Source organism: Oryzias latipes, chromosome 3 (genome assembly GCF_053564925.1).
Source record: "Oryzias latipes strain Hd-rR chromosome 3, Olatipes_Hd-rR_3.1".
NCBI classification, from domain to species: domain Eukaryota; kingdom Metazoa; phylum Chordata; class Actinopteri; order Beloniformes; family Adrianichthyidae; genus Oryzias; species Oryzias latipes.
This window is the reverse complement of record NC_136239.1, coordinates 21,502,102-21,522,738: the sequence shown is the minus strand read 5'-3', so window position 1 is coordinate 21,522,738 and position 20,637 is coordinate 21,502,102. Positions and strand designations below refer to the sequence as shown.

Here is a 20,637-nt window from a genome sequence, read left to right as displayed (position 1 = left end):
CAACAAAATGGTTCAAAGTTTTGCAGTGACTCATATTTGAAGCCTTTGCTGAACTAGAAAATGGATCTGAATAAAGCTATAAAGAAGCACAAGATGAGGGTTTTTAAAGCGTTAAAGTTTTTAATGCTGCTAAAAATATTTGTAATGAGAGGTTTTCCTAGTGGCCAAATGTCAAAAATAATTTTTTATCTAATCCGACTAAAGTTTTTTAACCTAAAAGGCACTTCAACTTAAAGCACAACACCACAACCAAACACAGGTTTAAGACAAAAAACAAAATAATTTGGGTTTTTCCAAAAGAGACAAATGTTTGAAGGGAAGTGAAATTATTACATAACACCCACCTGTCAATTCAATTCCCCAGTGTGTCAAACAGATGTTTTGGGGCATTTTATTTTGCCCTTTATTCTAACAAACAGAAAGCTGTAAAGGCTTCCCTAAATGTCAAGGCTCCCCCCAACTCTCCCCTAATGGTGACCTTGAAATAGGATAATCAGCTTTATGTCTACCTTAAATAACTGGTTTAATTTAGTGTCATTTACAATCATTTTATTTCATAAAAGTGTGTCACCTGATGTTTGTTTCAAATATATTTCCAATGCTACATCAAAGCACAGTAACAAGCTTGTATCGGAAAAGTTTGGATGATTTAGAAAGCTCTTCCTTTTGTTTTCCAGTCGAGTGAAACATTCCAGAAATGTTGTGACTCATACGTTTTTTAACAGTTGTGTTATGTGGCCATTCTCAGAATGCCTAAAAGTTTCCAGCATGGAGGACACAGAGTAACAAAACATTTTGTGACGGTTTCCCTCTTTACAGAATTGCGTTTCCAGAGCGCGATTACACTTCTTTTGTTTTTGGAGGGAGGCTCCACATCCTCTGCAGGCCTGTCGACTGCCGGTCCTTCCTCTTCAGTAGAGTCTGCAGAAAGTTACTTTGCTAAAATGAATACACATTCACTAGAAACACTGCGATCTTTAAGTAAGTATGTTTTGCACTGATATCTTGAGATGGTCTTATCATTCACCCCCCCACACACACATTTTAGAGAGGGAAATTTCAATGAGTTATTTTTTTATGAATTAGACACAAAGTAACCCTTTTTAAACTTTTCTGAAGACTGGAACAGCTAAAACTAGAGATAAAAGAATCCTCACAAGTTGATGCTCAAAATAGAATCTTTACTGCTATTTACACAAAAATCAAACATTATCTTGAGACAACATTTTAAAATTTAAACAGATGCTCCCTTTGCAAACACAAAAATGCAAAAAAAATATTTTTTTGTTTTATTGTTCCACCATCACGATCTGAGAAGTGAACTGTTTTCTGGTTCATTTTTGTTTATTCTTGTTTGATATGTCAGATGAAGACAGATTGAAACATTTTTTTTGAAGTTTAATGTGTTTATGTATGTGTTTATTTTTCCAACAATTTAGAAGGGCAAATTTTTTGTTGGAAGCTTGGGAACATCATAAGACATTTAGTTTAAAATGATGGAAAACCTGTCTGCCTACTGTTTGTGTTTTTGTACGTCCATGTGGGCTTTGAGTGTCGATTTTTTTTAAATACAAAATGAAAATATGAATGAGAATATGAGAAGAAGAAAAAAAAAAGGAAGTGAAATGAGAAGTGTTAGAAGGAACAATGCACATTAGTGGAATATATACATGTAAATGGAGGTTTTCTCCTGGTTCCAGGCACAGATGCTTATGCTTCTTCGAGCTCAACCAGCACACCATCACAGTCTTTAGGATGAAGAAACATGACAGGCTTCCCGTGAGCGCCGATACGAGGCTCTGCTGACAGAGTCCTGATGTTCTTAGCTTTCATGTCCGCCACAGCAGCTTTAATGTCATCAACCTGTGAATATAAAAAAGGAAGAAAACACGTGTCAGTGTAACAGCGGCGCGTGTCAAGATAAGCATCAGAAACAATTATGGAAGCTTGAATTAGCTCATTCTGAATGGATGGATGGATGGGTGGGTGGGTGGATGGATGGGTGGGTGGATGGGTGGGTAGGTGGATGGATGGGTGGATGGGTGGGTGGGTGGATGTATGGGTGGGTGGATGGGTGGGTGGGTGGATGGATGGGTGGATGGATGGATGGATGGATGGTTGGATGGGTGGATGGATGGATGGATGGATGGGTGGATGGGTGGGTGGGTGGATGGATGGGTGGATGGATGGGTGGATGGATGGATGGATGGATGGATGGTTGGATGGGTGGGTGGGTGGATGGATGGGTGGATGGATGGATGGATGGGTGGGTGGGTGGGTGGATGGATGGATGGATGGATGGATGGTTGGATGGGTGGGTGGGTGGATGGATGGGTGGATGGATGGGTGGATGGATGGATGGATGGATGGTTGGATGGGTGGGTGGGTGGATGGATGGGTGGATGGATGGATGGATGGGTGGGTGGATGGGTGGGTGGGTGGATGGATGGATGGATGGATGGATGGTTGGATGTATGGGTGGGTGGATGTATGGGTGGGTGGATGGGTGGGTGGGTGGATGGATGGGTGGATGGATGGATGGTTGGATGGGTGGGTGGATGGATGGATGTATGGGTGGATGGATGGATGGATGTATGGGTGGGTGGATGTATGGGTGGATGGATGGTTGGATGTACGGGTGGGTGGATGGATGGATGGAAGGGTGGATGGATGGAAGCTCAAATAAAATACCGAATTAAAGTGGGAAAAATACAGCAGACCTAAGTAACTCTTGTTATTTATGTCCACAACTCTCCAAAGGTTCTGCAAGTGAATTTCCTTTGAGTTTAGACTCAAAACTCTCGATTAGTTTCTTTTCTTTTTTAAGAAACAGAGTTGGTGCTGTGTGTTTATTTACTTTTTTGTTTAGTGTTCCGGTCCCGTAAAGTGACTCAGTTTTAGTCAAACTTTTTGCCCTCTCATGCTTTCACACGTCTTTGCTACACGGAAATGCTTATGGTAGATTTTAGGACTCCCACGTCATCCAGTCCTACCGCTGCAAAACAAAACCACAACATTATCCTGCTTGACAAGCCCTTAAAAATCAACGTGACCAAAACAGAAGTCACTACCTAAGATGTGGTTTTGATTGAGGCAGGTGTGTTTGGGGTGAAGAAAACTTATTGCTTCATCTTAAACTGATGTATAATTTAGATGAAACATTTATTCAAATATTTTTTATTTAGTTGAAGTGAGAAATAATGCATGTAGATAACACAAGAGGAGGACAAACATTTAAACGAAGATAGGAACAATTTGAGGTTTGTTTTTCTATAAGTCTACCGACTCTAATGTAAGAGATCTATATTTTTAGTAATTATTCTTTCTGTTACATCGATTTTTAAGAAATATTTTGATCCAGACTTTTCACATAAAACTTTGGAACATTTGGGGTTTTCTTTCTATTCACCCAACGCTGGGAGATTAGGTAAAATATGTTGATGTTCGAGAAAGGCTCATTTGAAAAACCATTAAAGGACTTGTGTGTGTAATTCTACGATTATCAGTCAGGAAGGAAAATCCTTTTTCGATGCTGTAACAGAAAATTCCATTCAGGTGTGTCATTTTCATCAGGTCACGCCTATTCTTTCTGCTACTGACACGCAAACATACCTCCTACCAAAGCAATTTGTCATCATCATGGTTGTATAGCTATGGGTGCCACCTGAATGACCTATTGTCTAATACCTCTCACCTCGATGCAAATGTGATGCATCCCTCCAGACTTGTTCTTCTGCAGGAAACCAGAGATGGGGCTCTTGTCCCCCAAAGGATGGAGCAGTTCCAGCTTTGTGTTGCCAAGCTCCACAAACACAGTGTACACCCCGTGCTCAGGAAGGGGCACCTTGTCGCTTACTGTTGCCCCGAGCACGTCACGGTAAAGAGCTGTGGCCCTCTCCATGTCGGGCACAGCGATGGCAATATGGTTCAGCTTCCCCAGCTTCCAAACGGCCCCGGGGACGCCCTGGCAGAGCGGCGTTGTCGTGGAGACACCCCTCAGGAGAGTGAAACACCTGGAAACGCCTGCTGCTGGATAAACAATACAAAAAACATGAATCAGGACAACTGTAGCTGGATGTGTGGTTTGCCTTTTCATAGCAGTAAACACTGTATTCTGATTTAAATTCACTAATTTTGAAAATGCAAAGTCTAATCTATTATTCTTTCATCTAAAAATGTCATTAATACAGTTTGAAACAGAAATATTTGTTAGGAATAACCAGCATTTGGGTTGCATCTTCTTTATGGATTTAAATAATGTTATAAGGAGATTTTGATCATCAGACCTAATTTTAACGACAGCAGTTAGATCGGCTGTTGGCAAATAATGTACAGAATTATGTTTATTAGAATAATTTGTTATTTTGAAGAAGAAAAAAGTGTTTCTTTAGACTTGTCAGTCCTCCATTCCAACAACCAAACCGGTCAAAAACAAAAATTAGGTGTAAAACGTGTTGACACGTTTTAAAGTTTAGCTCATTTTTACAACTGTAACAAAATTTAAAAATCATTACATCATTTACTGATTTTTTTTCCCCCTCGTGTCGTGTGACATGATATTTTGATGAAACTCAAGCTTACAAACTCGGTTTTAACTTGAGCATAGTCTTTTTTAACGACTGGATCGGGAACAATACATCATAATTGTCATCCTATAAGAACAGAAGACGTTGGGGAAAGCTGTTTGTTAGAAAACAATCGACAACAACAAACCTGCAACCTTGAGCATTGCTGACGCCATGTTAAGAGGTCGGAACCAAGTTTCAGCGGAGCACAGGTTTCTCCTGGAACGTGTTTACGTGCGGCACACGGGAGGGTCACACATGTGACGGGAAAATGGCGAGTGAAGATGTGTTTAGATTGTTGGAAGATTGTGTCCAAAAAGTACAGGAGAATACGGCACAACCAGACATTTTTCTAAGGCAAGTGTTGGTTTATGCTTCATCTATTGAATAAAAAAAAAGTTAGTTTTTATCTTTGCAGAGAGAGGAGACAGTGTGGCGCAATCAATGCTAATGTTACTTCATTAAATAACCTACAGCTTGGATTTTTCATCTCTAACATTTTGTTATAGTCAGTAATAATAGAGGGCTGAATTTAAGACTTGGCATTTATGTAAAAACACAGATTTAGCCTGGGATGTGCATCTGCAGGCGGTGTATCAGACAACAGTTTAGCATTAGTGTGGTGAACAACACAGACACAGGATTCTGTTGTAAATCAGTTTTGTTCAATAAAATGATCAGATTTATCTAGATTATTGTAACCAGCTTTTACAAACCTATACTATACATACAAAAGAAACAGATTGATATTGTCAAGTCACTAGAATGGATTGTATAAAAATGCAGATTCCAGAACTTAGTATCTATTTATTAAAACTAAACATTACTGAATGAATGTGTGCCTGCCTGAGGAAATAGGTGATATTATCATCTTATATCATGATGTCAAATAAAAACAGACATAAATGTTTAGCTCCACATTAAAGTTACACAGACTATTTATTTCACACATTTCTTAAATAAAATGAGTGAAAAAGACAGGGATCCAAATAACACAAATAGCAGCATTGAGAAACTTAGCAGTACTTGGGTTAAATCCCTGTGGTTAGGGGGGGTCGTAAAGAATACTACCAACGTATTCCCTGCGTGTCGTAAAAGGCGACTAAAAGGGACGGAGCGAGAGGACTGGGAATCCTCTCCCCTGTAACTACATTCCTAATTACGGACAGGGTAGAGTTGGGAAGGGGAGATTACCTCCCCAAACCCTTAAGATTGGGTCGTTGAATGTGCGGGGGTGTAGTACAGACGGAAGCAAAAGAGATCTGATTGGAAGGATGTTTGAAAGGAGGGGAATGAGCGTGTTAGCACTGAGTGAGACAAAGATGAAAGGGAAGGGTGAGTGTGTGTTTGGAAGTGTGAGTGGGAGAATGTCTGGTGTAGAGAGCGGGAGAGCAAGAGAAGGTGTGGCTTTGCTGGTGAGCTGTGAGGTGAGACGATGTGTGGTTGAATGGAAGGAGGTTTCACCAAGACTGATATGGGTGAAAGCGAAATTTCGGAAGGAGCTGTGGGTGTTCGTGAGTGCATATGGTCCTGGCAGTGAGAGGAATGAAGAGGAGAGAGTGACCTTCTGGAACGACTTGGATGAGTGCTTGCAAGGATTTGGAGCAAATGTGAATGTAGTGCTGATGGGAGATCTGAATGCTAGAGTGGGTGATGAGAAAATTGAGGGTGTTGTTGGCGGGCATGGTGTTCCTGGAAAGAATGATAATGGTGAGAGACTGATAGGAATGTGCACTGAAAGAGAGATGGTGATTGGGAATACATGGTTCAGAAAGAAAGAGATCCATAAGTATACGTGGGTGAGGCAGAGTGGTGGAAGAGTGATTGACAAAGCACTGATGGATTATGTGGTGGTTTCAAAGGTTGCATGTAGTAGATTGCTAGATGTAAATGTGAGGAGGGGAGAGTGTGGAGGTATGTCTGATCACTATTTGGTGGAAGGAAGGTTGCGTGTGGGTATGCCATGGGTGAGATCGAGAAAGAGTGGGGAGGCAAGAAAAGTTCTGAGAGTGAGTGTTTTGAAGAACAGAGAGAAAATGTGTGAGTATCAGAAGGAATTAGGTGGCAAGTGGAATATGGTGAAGGAGCAAATGGTTGTTGGAGTGGAGGAAGAATGGCAACAGTTCAAAAGTGCAGTGGTTGGAAGTGCAGAGGAAGTGTGTGGTGTGAGACGTGTTGGGGGTGGTCTAAGAAAGGGAAGTGAATGGTGGTGCGAGGATGTAAGGTTGGCTGTAGCTGAGAAGAGATGTGCGTACGAAGTATGGCTGCAGAGAAAGGACAGGGAGTCATATGAGTGTTATAAGGAGAAGAAAAGGGATGCTAAGAGAGCTGTGCGTGAGGCAAGAGCGGCTGCGGACGAAAGGTGGGGCAGACAGTTGACTGATAATTTTCGAGAGAACAAGAAAATGTTTTGGAAGGAGGTAAAGAGGGTGCGAAAGGGAGCGTCGGGGAGGGAGGAGAAAGTGAAAACAGAGGATGGAAGGATGTTGAATGAGGGGAATGCAGTAAGGAAAAGATGGGCAGAGTATGTCGAGAGGCTGCTGAATGTGGAGGAAGATCGGGATGCTGTGATTGGGATGGATGGAAGGGAAAGTAGACTGAATGTATTGGGAGAGTTGAATGAAACGTTGATTACAGGAGAGGAAGTTGAGCAAGCTGTGGGAAAGTTGAAAGTAGGAAAGGCTGCAGGTGTGGATGGGTGTGCTGGGGAATGCCTGAAGTGTGGTGGAGCGATCGTGATTGAGTGGTTAGTGAGATTGTTGAATGTGTGTTTTGCAAATGGGCAGGTGCCGCTTGATTGGATGAGTGCGTGTGTGGTTCCCCTGTACAAGGGTAAGGGTGATAAGTATGAATGTGGTAGTTTTAGGGGTATTAGTCTGTTGAGTGTTGTAGGCAAAGTATATGGGAGAGTGCTGATTAATAGGGTAGTGGAGGGAACTGAGTGTATGATTGGTGAAGAGCAGTGTGGTTTCAGGAGAGGTAGAGGGTGTGTGGATCAGGTGTTTGTTGTGAGACAGGTGTGTGAAAAGTTTTTGGCTAAGGGGAGGGAGGTGTTTTGGGCATTCATGGATTTAGAGAAGGCGTATGATAGGATTGATAGAGAGGCGTTGTGGGTGGTGTTGAGTATGTATGGTATTGATGGTAGATTGTTGGAAGGTGTGAAGAGTTTCTATAGACACAGTAGAGCGTGTGTGAGAGTGGGAAATAGCATGAGTGAGTGGTTTCCTGTGAGGGTTGGTCTGCGTCAGGGATGCGTGATGTCTCCGTGGTTGTTTAACGTGTATATGGATGGTGTGGTAAAAGAGGTGAATGAAAGGGTGTCGGGTACGGGTGTGAGCATGATAAATACTGACGGCAGCGAATGGAGTGTGAATCAGCTGCTGTTTGCAGATGATACTGCACTAGTGGCTGACTCAGAAGAGAACTTGGGACGTCTGGTTGAGGAGTTTGGAAGGGTGTGCGACAGAAGGAAGTTGAGAGTGAATGTGGAAAAGAGTAAGGTGATGAGGTGTACGAGGTTAAAGGGTGAACGCAGATTGAATGTGGCATTAAATGGGGAGTTGTTGGAAGAGGTAGAGTGTTTTCAGTATTTAGGGTCGTGTGTCTGTGTGGATGGTGGAATGGGGGGAGAGGTAGAGTTTAGAATGAATGAAGTACGAAAGATATGGGGGGGAATGAAGAGAGTGTTTGAATGTAGATCACTGGGAAAGGATGCAAAAAGGAGATTGTATGAGGGTGTGGTGGTGCCTGCAGCGTTATATGGGGCTGAAACATGGAGTCTGAAAGTGGCGGAAAAGAGGAAGCTGAATGTAGTTGAGATGAGATGTTTGAGGAGTATGTGTGGTGTGACGCGTATGGATCGTATGAGAAATGAAGTTATCCGAGAGAGAACTGGTGTGACGCGAGAGTTGGCTGAAAGAGCAGAGCAAAAGGCACTGGGATGGTTTGGACATGTTGAAAGAATGGAAAGGGAGCGATTGGTGAAAAAGGTATATGAATCTGATGTGAGTGGAGTGAGAATGAGAGGAAGACCGCGAATGGGATGGACAGAGGGTGTAAAAAGAGCGCTGAATGCAAGAGGGATGACTGTGGTGCAGGGGAGAGAGGCTGCTCAGGACAGGGATGGGTGGAGAGAGTTTGTGTATGAATGAATGGATGGGTGTGGTAGAGGTCTGGTCTTGGGATGAAGCGGCAAGGGGAAACCAGCCTTGGCTGAGGCCCTGCAGTGGAGGTGCCCACACTGGGCTGTGCAGCTGACCCTGGTGCAGTGTGGTGTGGCTTAGACCAGATCTCAGACCAGTCGCACGCACATACGCACACACGCACTCACGCACTGAAGGAGGAGGGTTTGGGGAAGAGACAGAGGGAGCTAAAATTGTGTGCCTTGTCTAGGCTACCCCACCTTGGTGGGACACAGCCTTGGTAAATAATAATAAAAACTTGGGTTAATATACCATGTCAATCTAGTTCAGTGTTGAGACAACACTGGGGTTCATTATAGTCTTTGTAGGAATTGCGGAAATAACTGACTACATGGAGTCTATATTGAATATGGATGGAAATTTATCTGAAGTGTATCAAATGATACGGGACATTTTTATTTAAGTTGTAGTGATATTGTTTGGTCTTAAACTCTTTCCTAAATTAACTCTCCTTACTGAATTTAATGTCTTTGTCTTTTCCAGCCCGCAGGACGAAGTGGCAGCAGAGTTCACGTCTCTCACCAAAACCTTGTATGATCTCCGCAAAGCCCAGGAGCCTGCAGGTTATGGAGGCAGCCCGCTGGCTCAGCTTGTGGTGGAAAACTTTGATGAAGAGCAGATTTGGCAGGAGTTGGAGCTGCAGAACGATGCTGTCCTGACACACTTTAAGAATGCCATAGATGGGGCTTTGTCAAATGGAAACCTCACGTTACTGTCAGATGAAGAAATGGATGCAGACAAGGAAGACCAGAGTGGAGTAGAAGAAGAAGAAGAAGGAGCAACAGATGATGAAAATGTTAGCGAACAGCTTCCTCGACTGTCTAAAAAATCCTCAGTGGAAGCTGAAGAAGGCTCAGACAATTACTCGGAGGATGACTCGGATATCGACTTTGACGTGAACGCTTTGGAGAAACAGAGAAAGGACAAAGGAAAGACGGGCTCCAAGAAAAAAGTGGTTCCCTCTGAAGTTGATGACAAGTTCTTCAAACTGTCAGAAATGGAGACGTTTCTTGATGATATAGAGAAGCGAGAGGTCAAAGAAGACGACAACGAAGATGAATTAGACTACTTTCGGGACCTGCCTTCCGATGAAGACGATGAAATCAACTTGGATGAAGTCATGTCTTCCAAAAAGAAAAAGACAGTATGTGTTTTTGCTTGTTTTTAAGTCATCGCTCTGGGGAATCCATGAATCTCATGGCTGATGTTTGTGCAGATTCTCATTCGTCCTAGCACTACAACAACTGATGCCAACTGTTTCTGCTAACAGGGAAAGAGTTCCAGAGATCTCAAGTACAAGGACTTCTTTGATGCAGTGGACAATGAACCAGATGAGCAGCAGTCAGATGGAGACGATGACCACATGGATGACAGCCAGGAAGAAGATGGTGAGGAAATTGATGGCGAAGACGACACCGAAGAGGAGGGCGATGATGAGTAAGCGTGATCAACGTTGCATAACACGCAGAGATGCGTGAGAGAAATGTTTTTGTTTTGTTTTTTTAGTTTGAATTTTTTCCCCCGGCCCTTTTCCAGGGATGAGCAGAAAAGTCGCTCCGAAGCATCTAAAAAGAAAGTGACCTTTGATCTGTCAGAAGATGAAGACAGCGAAGGCGAGGACTTAGAGGAGGTTTTAAAAACACCAAGCCCTGAAAAGGCTGAACTAAAGTCTTCATTTGAGAAACGACAAGAAAAGGTAACCAGGATTTACCTTAGTAAAGGTTTTATACTTTATATTATTTTAGGGTTGCTCAGCAAAGATGTATCATTTTTTGTTTTAATTGTATTGTGACTTAAAAGATTGGGTTTACGTATTTAAAGCCACAGGTTTTATATCAACTCTTGTATAGAATTTCTGAATATCCTGAGCTAAAAAAAGTCCCTTTGCTGGAAAGAAACTGAGATTGATATTTTCTGATTCTGCACCCAACATCTGGAAGTTATCGTAAATGTGCTACTATTACTATATAGAGAAACAATGGCACATAAAGATGAACTGTCATGGACATTTTCTTTAACATTTTAAATTGAAAGTCAAACTAAGCAGCAGAAATGCTCAGCAGCAGTTAACAGATCATTTGTGGGATTGCGATTGTTTGTTTCTCCTGTTTGTCCTTAGCGCCTTGCTCTGCAAAGACTACACAACTGCAGCAGATCTCCTTTGTTTCACGCTCTGTGTCTGCCGCTGCACACTTCCAGTTCCTTAATGTTGCATGTGTTCTTTGTTTTTCCGTTTTGCCTGAAAGATGTCCCAGAAGATTGAAGAACTGGAGAACGCGGCTCTGGCAGAGAAGCCGTGGCAGCTGCTGGGAGAGGTGACGGCACAGACCCGCCCCGAAAACAGCATGTTGGAGGAAGATGTGGAGTTTGAACAGGCGTCAAGGGCAGGTAGATGAGCATTCAGTTACTGTGCTTGAACACTATCCAGATTAGTGCTGTGTGTTTGTAATATTTGTTGGTAGCTTTTGTGTTTTCATAGCTGTTTCTAACCACACCATGTGTTTTTCAGCACCAGCCATTACAGAAGAAACCACACTGCAGCTGGAGGACATCATTAAACAGAGAATCAAAGATCAGGTTTGTCACGATAGGCAGAGCTTTCCAATAGTTCAGAAGATGATTCCTAATTCAGCTTGTTTTGTTTCTTTAAGGCGTTTGACGATGTGGTCCGTAAAGAGAAACCGAAAGAGGAGGTGTTTGAGTACAAGAAGAGGTTAACTTTGGACCATGAGAAGAGCAAGCAGAGTCTAGCAGAAATCTACGAGCAGGAATACATCAAACAGACTCAGGTTTGAGTTTGATTCTGGTTTTGTTGCTGCTTTAATGCAATCAACCCTGCAGCCACCCTTTGGTTTTCAAAACGTTCTTTTTTCTTTCTTTCTGTCTTCCAGAAAAACACTGAAAAGGAGGAGAACCCAGCTCATGTAGAAATTCAAAAGCTCATGGACACACTATTCTTGAAGTTAGATGCTCTCTCCAACTTCCATTTCACACCCAAGCCTGTAAGTTTAACTTTAGTTAGAAAGCAACGGAAAAGCAGGAAGACTAAAACTATTCAAATGTTCTGAAGATTATGTTCTTTTGCCACCAAATGTGCTGAAAAAATCTGACATTGAAGTCATTTTTAATCACAGAAATTCATAAAATCTTGGAATGCTTCAAATTAACACTAGTAAATGTGTAGGGAGTGCAGCTAATGCTGTAACTAATAATTATTTTTGTGTGCAGCCCGTTCCTGAGGTTAAAGTGGTGTCCAACTTACCATCCATTACCATGGAGGAGGTGGCTCCAGTCAGCACTAGCGATGCTACACTGCTCGCACCAGAAGAGATCAAGGTTTACCATTGTTTTGATTGTTTGTTTTGATTTGAAATAGTTATTTGCAAAGTTTGTCTAATGACGATTTTTTTTCCTTCTCTAAAGGATAAGAACAAAGCAGGAGATATACTTGGTGATATTGAGAGGACGAAAACAGACAAGAAGCGCGAGAGACGGCATATAAAGAAGGTGAAACGACTGAAGATTAAGGAAAAGGAAAAGAGGCAGAAAGTCAAAGAAGCCAACAAAACTGGAGAAAGCAAGAAGATTTCTAAAACTGAAGTTGCTGAAAACTTGAGAAAAGTCACAAAAGGAGGAAAGGCGACCATACTTAAGGTGGGTATTTTCCTCCCATGACATTTTGTTCACAGCAGTCTGCTAGTGTTCAGTGTGACATTTCCTGAGTTCTCAGTAGAAGAAGAAGAAAACGGAGGTAAGGAAGCTGACTGACCCAAATGGCGTATGGTAAATGGTGTATACTTGTATAGCGCTTTTCTACCTACAAGGCCCAAAGCGCTTTAAAGTCACAGACCCATTCACACACTGGTGGCGCCTCTGCTACCGAACACTGGCGCCAACCTACCACCAGAGGCAAGGTGGGGTTCAGTGTCTTGACCAAGGACACACCGACTCATGGGCGTGCAAGGCGGGAATCGAACCTGTAATATTACGATCATGGGTCGACTGCCCTGCCGCTGTACCACGGCCGCCCCACGTAGACTTATTTTAGACGTTTCTTTTGTGTGAAATGTGCCTCAAGCTTTAATGCCACCATAAACATGACATCGCTCTTTACCAGCACACATTCCTCTAATCTAACACGGTTCTGTGTACTTTCAGGATGAGGGGAAGGACAAGGCTCTGCGATCATCTCAAGCCTTCTTCTCTCAGCTGCAAGACCAAGTCAAAAGTCAGATCAAAAGTACAAAAGAGCGCTCAGAGAAGAAGAAGAAACACATAGAAGTGTCTGTTAGCAAACTCAAGCTGTAGTCAATGTTTTTGGTATTGATGATCGACTTTATGCGTATATTTTTTATTGTAAAGTTGCAGTATAATAAACTTGATCTAAAAAAAATTTTCACTTGTATTTTTTTTAACTTAACTATGGATCCCTTGTTATTTCTTATTATAAATATTAATAATTGGAACTTTTTTCTAAAAAATGATGTCTTAAAGTTTGATTTTGCGATACTGAAACAGTAGTTACTGTTAAAATTCTGTTCAATGGGCTTCTCAGGGTTTTTTTAGCTCATGAATTTGAAAGAAAATCAAAGGTAAAAACCAACAAGAGGTCAGATTACCCAACAGGATTTAATTTAAAAAGTACTGTTTATTTGTGTTGGATGGAACTATATATTAGCTAATTGTTCTGAGCTACAGAACAAAAAAGTATTTTAACAGCAACAGCATTATAGAAAATATGAAAGAAATACTATGTGCATTAAAGATTTTCCCTTTATGTACATTTTGCCACATTAATCTTGTCATAGTCTACTGAAGGCTGCTGCATAAAATATTAATAGACAGATTATTAAAACAAAGAAACAAAAAAATATCAACATTTTAATGAAGAACCCAGGGTAGATTTAGGGAGTATATTAAGAGGCAAAATATATAAAAAACAACAACAAAGCAAACTTTTTTTCAATTGGTTGAACATCGGTAACATAACAATCACCTTTTTTTGTACGATTGACATTCTTTGTGTTTTATTCTTTGTACTCTGTCGCACCTGCGTTGGAGTAATGTTCACAGGTAATGTTTATCTGAGGTGAGACTCCGCCCTTCCGAAAAAAGTCCCATGACGTCACGTCACTTTAACACGGAAGTGAATTGGGCAACAAAACGCCGAGTGACATCTATAGCAAGTAGTTCCAGTTTAGTGCTATTTTTCGGTGAGTTTCGTAAAAGTTTTCCTTTTATTTATTTATTTTTTAAGTTTGAATGTACATTTGTCGTATTAAATGTGTCTTAAAGAGTGTATTCTGTCAGTTTTGCTGCCGTTACGAGAGCTCGGAAGCTAGCTACTGACTACTGCTAACAAAGCAAACCTAGTAAACTCTTATCGGTCCATTCGGACTGGGTTAGCTTCCCAACTTCAATCGTAACAAATGTATGGTTCAATAAAAAAATGATTAACAAACCAACCGAGTATACTTATAATTTAGTATCTTCATACCCTCCCATCATCTGTTGTCGAGCTAAAGCTATATATATCTGTCATCGTTTATCGGTAAATTAGATGGTTTGTTTTCCCCCTCCTCTCGTCTTTTTTTCTTTTTAAACGATTTAATACAGTCTGAGTTCATGTGTGTGTTTTGGGGGATACATGATTTGCGAAGTCATGTTTTTGCTGTGACTTTGTGAAGCTCACATGATGATGAGATGAGTCACTGGCGCAGAGGTGGGTTAACTTAAGGGTTCCTGAGTTCCACAGATTCATCCGTGTTGCTTCCATGCTTCTCTGTACACAGACCTTCTGTCATCATGTTGGGTGGAGGGTTTAAAGCAGAAAGACTAAGAGTCAACCTTCGGCTGGTCATTAATCGTCTCAAACTTCTTGAGAAAAAGAAAAGTAAGTCTTGCATCCACTCTGTCAGTTGTAGTGTTTGTTTTTCTGTATTTCTTTACCTTTTTTTTTTTTTACTTTTAACTCTTTTTCTATCTCTATTTACAAATGACACACAAAGCTGAGCTTGCTCAAAAGGCAAGGAAGGAGATTGCTGATTACTTGTCATCAGGCAAGGATGAACGAGCCCGTATCCGTGTTGAACACATCATCAGAGAGGACTATCTTGTTGAAGCCATGGAGATCCTGGAGCTGTACTGCGACCTCCTGATCACTCGCTTTGGGCTCATTCAGTCCATGAAGTGAGTAGTTGTCTCTTCAAAAACCCCATCATTCAGTCATTATGCAACTGTCACAGTTCTAATCCTTTACTTTCACCACCAGGGAGCTAGATCCAGGTTTGCAGGAGGCGGTGTCTACCCTCATCTGGGCAGCTCCTCGACTTCAGTCAGAGGTTTCTGAACTAAAAATAGTAGGTTTTTATGTCTTTCGTACATTTTTCTCAACGATATCAGACAAATTTATGATTGTCGTGTTGATGTTGACAGTAATATCTCTAATATTTCTTGTAGGTCTCTGAACAGCTCTGCGCAAAATATAGCAAGGAGTATGGCAAGCTATGCAGAAATAACCAGATTGGCACAGTCAACGACAGAGTAAGCAATGTTAATGACTGACAGTCCACAGATCCTGCTACCGATTCATAGCTTTGATAGTGACTTTTCATACACGCTAATCAAATACTGATGTTTGTAGCTAATGCACAAACTGAGTGTGGAGGCTCCTCCCAAGATCTTAGTGGAACGCTATCTGATCGAGATCGCCAAGAACTACAATGTGCCGTATGAGCCTGATGCCATGGTTCGGGTAGGTTTGAAACCAAGTTGTCACTTGGTTTAAGATGTTGAGTAATAGATTCTGTTTGTTCACTCGTTATTGTCTTGTCATGGTCCAGCCCGAGGTGTGTGTTGGAGAGGAGGCAGACCTCATTAACGTGGACAATGACAGAAAGTCTGGAGGAGGTGGAGGAGGAGGGGGTTTCTCTGCTCCTCCTGTTCCCATGCAGATGCCCATGCCCATGCCTATGCCTATGCCAACACCTTTCAGCTATCCCCCTCCCAAAGGACCAGTAAGGAGTTTTCAATTTTATATAGTAACATTTCTTTCCCAAGGGGGTGTGATGAGCTTCATCCAGTGAGGGTCCTTAGGCAAGACCTTTCATGCTACTGCCTAACTATGTAGCCACAAGGGGGCCTTGGTCTGGGTCTCCCTGTGCCAGTTCCCAGTCCAGATAAAGTACCGGGTTGTGTCTGGAAGGGCATCCGGATCTGTGATAGGTGATTTGCTTTGGCGACCCCTGAGGGGATATGACGAAAGGGAAACGACTACATAGAAGTAGTAAAAAGAAAGACGACATTTCTCCTCTTCCCCAAGAAGCTTTCTCAATGCAGAAGAAGTACCTGCAGCTTTAATGGAATCTACCTGGATCAATAATGATTTACAAAGTTAGTAGTTTAGTATAATTCTGCTCTTTTAACGGACGGCCAGATTCAATCCATGAAACATGGATCCATTTTAACATAAAAAAAAGAATGTCATTGGTAATATTTATCTAGGGATGAACTGATTTTAAAACTCGAACAATATTAGCATTGTTGAAATCTTCTCTGGAACTAAAGTTTATCTGTTCTGGCATTTGTAAATCTAAATGTACAACATTTTGCTTCTTATGCAAGTTTTTATAACTACTCTTAACAATACCTTTCTTTCTTGTCTTGTGTCTGAAGTACAAATGATTATATGACTAAAAAACTTTTTAAAAATAAGACAGGTATTTGATGGTTTACATGATTCAATTCAAACAACTGTATTTATCCCAGAGGGACATTTTTTTCAAAGTGCGGACAGTAGCTTGTGAAAGAAAATAAAGCACACAGACACATTAAAAACAATCCTATCATTCCTCGATACAAGGAGAGGCACCATAGTACACATACAAAATTCAAAAATGGCAGACCCCTCTCTCCCTCGTACTCATGCTTTCCATTTGTTTTCTGCTGCAGGAACATTTTAACCCTGCAGTAGGAACCTACGGTGGATTCCAGCCCCCCATGGGAGCAGGGCCACCACCCGAATTGCCCACTTCTCCCCCCACATACGAGTCTGTAAGTTCCAGAGCCTGACACGTCTATGCCCGCCGTTTTCCCCCATTGATGGGCAGATGGAGTCAGAATAATTAGGGGAAGACTTTTTTTATTTTTTAAGTATAAGCTGCATGGTATTTTTATGCCGTTTATGTAAATCGAAGTTCATGTTTTTACAACAAAGTAATTACATTTTATACTTTTTACATTGGTACAAATACAACATACAGATAAAGTTCAAATGACATATAGATTATTTACTTGATCTTTTCTGAGGCACTTACTGTGCTGAGCAGCTTCTTTATTGGCTGGAAACTTAATTACCCCCCCCCCCCCCCCCCCTTTTTTTTTTCTTTATATTTTTATCTGTGGGATTTTTTTGAATGCATCCTTTTAATATAAAATTGTTATTTTCAGATTGATGATCTTAATGAAAAGCCCTTTGTTCCTTCTCAGGCAACAGGTGAGTGACTCCTGCCATTGTCATAGGAAACTATTAGCTATGCAGCAAGTAAATTGTTGACTAAAGTTAAAGATGCAACAGGCTTTGTTCTTGAAATGTTAAAACTGAGTAAATCACACCAATGAATGAAAGCTCCTCTCGCTTTTGGATTCTGAGTCTATCCTTCCACCTCTCCAGGCCCGCACCCCGCACCTCGCCAGTTTGACAGCAACGCTTTACCAGAACTCCCCTCTGTTCCCGACACTCTGCCCACGTCCTCCTTAGGTGGGAACACCGCCGCCTCTGACGACATTGACTTTGACGACTTGACACGGAGATTCGAGGAGCTGAAGAAGAAGACCTAAGTGATACAGCTGTGGTCTAAACACACACACAGGCACACTTGTCTCCTCACAATCACACTAAAATTAAAAAAACTATATATTGAAGGCTTAAAATCAGACTTGGGTAGTTCTTCACACCGCTTAATGGTGAAGTCATTTTACACTGATATTTAAATGTAAATGTGTTCTTACCTCATTTATCTGACTAATCTTTACCTTGTCCACCTCTTAGAGAAAATGTACATACTTCCACAGTGCCGTCATATACTTTTCTAAATAGCACATTTAGTCAAATCTCTTATTCAATCACATCGGTTCTGATCCCTGTTCCTATGGGTTCTTTCAAATGTTTCCGTTTGATTGCTTCATAGGGCATTTAATCACATTAACATCCAAAAACATTGTTTTCCTGGCAGATAGGGGGGTTGAGGTGAACTTGACACACCTTGATTCTACTTTGCACACGCTGATGTCGCTGTGATCTCCACCACTGTGACACTCGGCTCTGTCTCAAACCCGTCAGACGAGCCAGACGAGCTGCCGCGTCATTAGAAGAAATGTCGAGTCTTTGCTTGTCCTCAGTCAGAAGTGCATCAGCAGGTGGTCGGGCAGTTCATCACTGTGGAAGAGATATTTGGAACCAGTCGTTCTGCTCTGGCCGTCTCACCCATCAAGGCTGTGCTTATAATGTATAACTTGTACATGCGACTCCTCCAAAAAAGCCCTGTGTTGTCAGACTGACAATTGGTAAACAACCTGTATAGTAAAGTGTAATAATAACAGATTTATTTACCTGTGCAGCAGGAAGTTGTCCAACAGATTTATACTCTCCCATCTCCAAAAAAACATTTCTTTTTGTTTCTCTTTGAATGTTAATTCTACCAAAAAGGTGCACTTTGTAATGAAGCGGTTCATGTTTAAGCCTCTCAATGATCGCATAAGGTTCTAGGTCGGCCGGGGTCTGATACTGTAGGTGCATCACTGCGTTTGCCTTAGCGATCGTCTCTCAGTTGAGGACTCTGTATAGGTTTAAACGTTTATCATTGATCAAGACTGAGTCTGTTGCATCTCTCGAGGTTCATGTTTATTACCAGTGGAAAAAGTGAGCGAAGGGGTTTTTGTTTACGTCAGTTGCCGTAGCCTGACCGACCACACCCAGCTCTCCTTTGCATGGCTAATAATCAAGCGGAAGCTATCCTCGAGCAGAATGAATCAGCAGTTTCTGGAGGCAACTTGAGACTTTTTCCGCTGTTTGCTTTTGGGTTTGATGTGTCATGAAATATGAAAAGAGAATATTATCACTGCAATGCTTTGACTAGCTCTTTTTCTTGTTTTTAAGTTTAACTGTTTAGTTATTCTTCATGTTTAGACACAAACCTGTGTCTTTTAAAAAGAAAACATGTTTTCTACTCTGTATGCGATAACAATTTAATAAAAAGGCTGTTTGGAACTGGAACAGTTTCAGGTCTCTGCTTTTCTTTTTCCTTCCATGGTTTAAGGAGTTGAAATATGCAGCAGCAGCCAGCAGGGGTCCTTCACGATTCAGCAAGGCATCATCAGGAAGGATTATGGCACACCAATAACTTCTCACATTGAGACTGAATTTATGAAATATTGAGGTTAGTCTGTGTCGGTTGCTGTTTGGGGGATAATGGTCAGCTATATCCATTTCCATTTTTAATGGCCTATTTTAACAACCAAAAAAACTGGTAATATAAGTCTGAGCAAGTGATTTAGCATCCTTTCATGTGTTTGACTGTATAAGACATGCACACAATTAATGTTTGGAAGGTTCCACCCAAATCCTAAGTGGATCAATTATACAAATGACTAAACTCTTGCTAATTTCAAAAAATTTGCTGAATGACTTTTGACCAGAAAAGGAACAAAAAGATGCTTGAGAAGTGTTCCAACCACTAATAGGACCACTGCAGCCTTCACCGTCCACATTTTTCCCAGTTCTTTTCTCAGCCTTTGGTGTTTCTCGATCTTTTCATGTTCCTTCTCCCTGATGTTGCTATCAGTTGGGAGTCGCACATTTATCTCTCCATCTTCTTAACTAGGACTACTACTGTATGTTTGGTCTGTTAGCTTTTACCATTTTTGTCTGTATCTGAAAGTCTCACAGGATCATACCTTTGTCATTCTCAAAGGTACCTTCAGGAATGTTTTCTGTCTTATGGGACTTCCAGTCCATATTTAGCACTGATTTTTCTTTACACAATATCACAAACTGGTTATTGAGTTCCTCATATGTCCTGCCCACTAGTAACTTACAACTGTGGCGGCTGTGGTGCAGTGGTAGGGCAGTTGACCTCTGATCGAAAGATTGCAGGTTCGATTTACGCCTTGCCCGCCCATGTGTTGAAGTGTCCTTGGGCAAGACGCTGAACCCCACAATGTCTCTGATGGAGGGTTGGTGCCAGTGTTCGGCAGTAGAGCCGCCATCAGTGTGTGAATGGGTGAATAGGACTGTGACTGTAAAGCGCTTTGGGCCTTCGAGGAAGGTAGAAAAGCTCTATACAAGTATATGCCACTTACCATTGACCATTTGTTATGTGCTAGGTGTGTCAAGGACGTCTTTGCACAGCCTGCTCCTGGAGTCCTACTTGGTTTGGAGATCCTGGCCTTTATTGATCTTGTACTTTGAGCCTGCTCCTGTGCTAGTGTCTCTGTTCTGTCTTTTAGTCCAGCTTTGTTAATTTCAGGTCTCCGTGCTGTTCGGTTCTTCATTCCCAAGACCCATTCTTGGATGTCTGCCGCTAATGGTTTCTGGATCTTGTTCCTGGAGGTCCTAATGTTGTGCTCTGAAGTTCATTTGTCACTGATCATTGCTGTGCTCTTCTATCTTTCTTTTGTATTTCTCCAGTTTCTTAGCTTGTTCCAGACCCACATGTGTCCCAATCAATATCGCAGCATGTCCTGGTACACCAACCAGACCTTGGTGCACACCTTGGTCATCCAGGCTCATATCAGATCCAGGAGGTTTGCCATAACCAGAACCCAGGCTGGCCAGGTAAAAGGAACCTCAGGCAAAATTCCTTAAAGATTGA

At 41.7% G+C, this 20,637-nt stretch overlaps 3 protein-coding genes across 5 annotated transcripts; 2 read left to right on the top strand and 1 right to left on the bottom strand.

Moving 5' to 3' along the window:
- Positions 1-1,160: 1,160 nt before the first annotated feature.
- On the bottom strand, positions 1,161-4,854 carry mcee (methylmalonyl CoA epimerase). Of its 2 annotated transcripts, none has more exons than XM_011489907.4 (3): positions 4,714-4,854; positions 3,695-4,026; positions 1,161-1,863 (listed from the first exon to the last, which is right to left on the bottom strand). In XM_011489907.4, the coding sequence occupies exons 1-3, from the start codon at positions 4,739-4,741 to the stop codon at positions 1,711-1,713; spliced, it is 513 nt and encodes a 170-aa protein (XP_011488209.1). In that variant the 5' UTR covers positions 4,742-4,854; the 3' UTR covers positions 1,161-1,710. The 2 variants fall into 2 exon arrangements, with proteins under 2 accessions (XP_011488209.1, XP_004067093.1); XM_004067045.4 differs by having other exon boundaries at positions 3,695-4,029; positions 4,714-4,842.
- Positions 4,709-13,930, top strand: mphosph10 (M-phase phosphoprotein 10 (U3 small nucleolar ribonucleoprotein)). The gene is made up of 11 exons (XM_011489916.4): positions 4,709-4,922; positions 9,251-9,911; positions 10,038-10,204; positions 10,304-10,463; positions 11,014-11,155; positions 11,277-11,344; positions 11,419-11,556; positions 11,659-11,769; positions 11,996-12,103; positions 12,191-12,421; positions 12,926-13,930. The coding sequence occupies exons 1-11, from the start codon at positions 4,837-4,839 to the stop codon at positions 13,073-13,075; spliced, it is 2,022 nt and encodes a 673-aa protein (XP_011488218.1). The 5' UTR covers positions 4,709-4,836; the 3' UTR covers positions 13,076-13,930.
- Positions 13,846-19,040, top strand: ist1 (IST1 factor associated with ESCRT-III). 2 transcript variants are annotated; one of them, XM_004067047.5, is made up of 10 exons: positions 13,846-13,980; positions 14,560-14,660; positions 14,776-14,956; positions 15,039-15,126; positions 15,227-15,310; positions 15,411-15,521; positions 15,610-15,783; positions 16,718-16,819; positions 17,216-17,261; positions 17,439-19,040. In XM_004067047.5, exons 2-10 carry the CDS (start codon positions 14,573-14,575, stop codon positions 17,603-17,605), a joined length of 1,041 nt encoding a protein of 346 aa, XP_004067095.1. In that variant the 5' UTR covers positions 13,846-13,980; positions 14,560-14,572; the 3' UTR covers positions 17,606-19,040. The 2 variants fall into 2 exon arrangements, with proteins under 2 accessions (XP_004067095.1, XP_011488236.1); XM_011489934.4 differs by lacking the exon at positions 16,718-16,819.
- Positions 19,041-20,637: the final 1,597 nt, after the last annotated feature.

Bases quoted from the DNA above. Each gene is read 5' to 3' on its own strand.
- ist1 (XM_004067047.5), top strand. From the start codon at position 14,573: ATGTTGGGTGGAGGGTTTAAAGCAGAAAGACTAAGAGTCAACCTTCGG. The intron at 15,311-15,410 runs GTAAGCAATGTT...TGATGTTTGTAG, and splicing joins TTGGCACAGTCAACGACAGA to CTAATGCACAAACTGAGTGT. The intron at 15,784-16,717 runs GTAAGGAGTTTT...TTTCTGCTGCAG, and splicing joins ATCCCCCTCCCAAAGGACCA to GAACATTTTAACCCTGCAGT.
- mcee (XM_004067045.4), bottom strand. From the start codon at position 4,741: ATGGCGTCAGCAATGCTCAAGGTTGCAG. The intron at 4,030-4,713 runs GTTTGTTGTTGT...TTGTTTATCCAG, and splicing joins AGCAATGCTCAAGGTTGCAG to CAGCAGGCGTTTCCAGGTGT. The intron at 1,864-3,694 runs GTGAGAGGTATT...TTATATTCACAG, and splicing joins TGCATCACATTTGCATCGAG to GTTGATGACATTAAAGCTGC.
- mphosph10 (XM_011489916.4), top strand. From the start codon at position 4,837: ATGGCGAGTGAAGATGTGTTTAGATTGTTGGAAGATTGTGTCCAAAAA. The intron at 4,923-9,250 runs GCAAGTGTTGGT...TGTCTTTTCCAG, and splicing joins CAACCAGACATTTTTCTAAG to CCCGCAGGACGAAGTGGCAG. The intron at 11,345-11,418 runs GTTTGTCACGAT...TGTTTCTTTAAG, and splicing joins AACAGAGAATCAAAGATCAG to GCGTTTGACGATGTGGTCCG.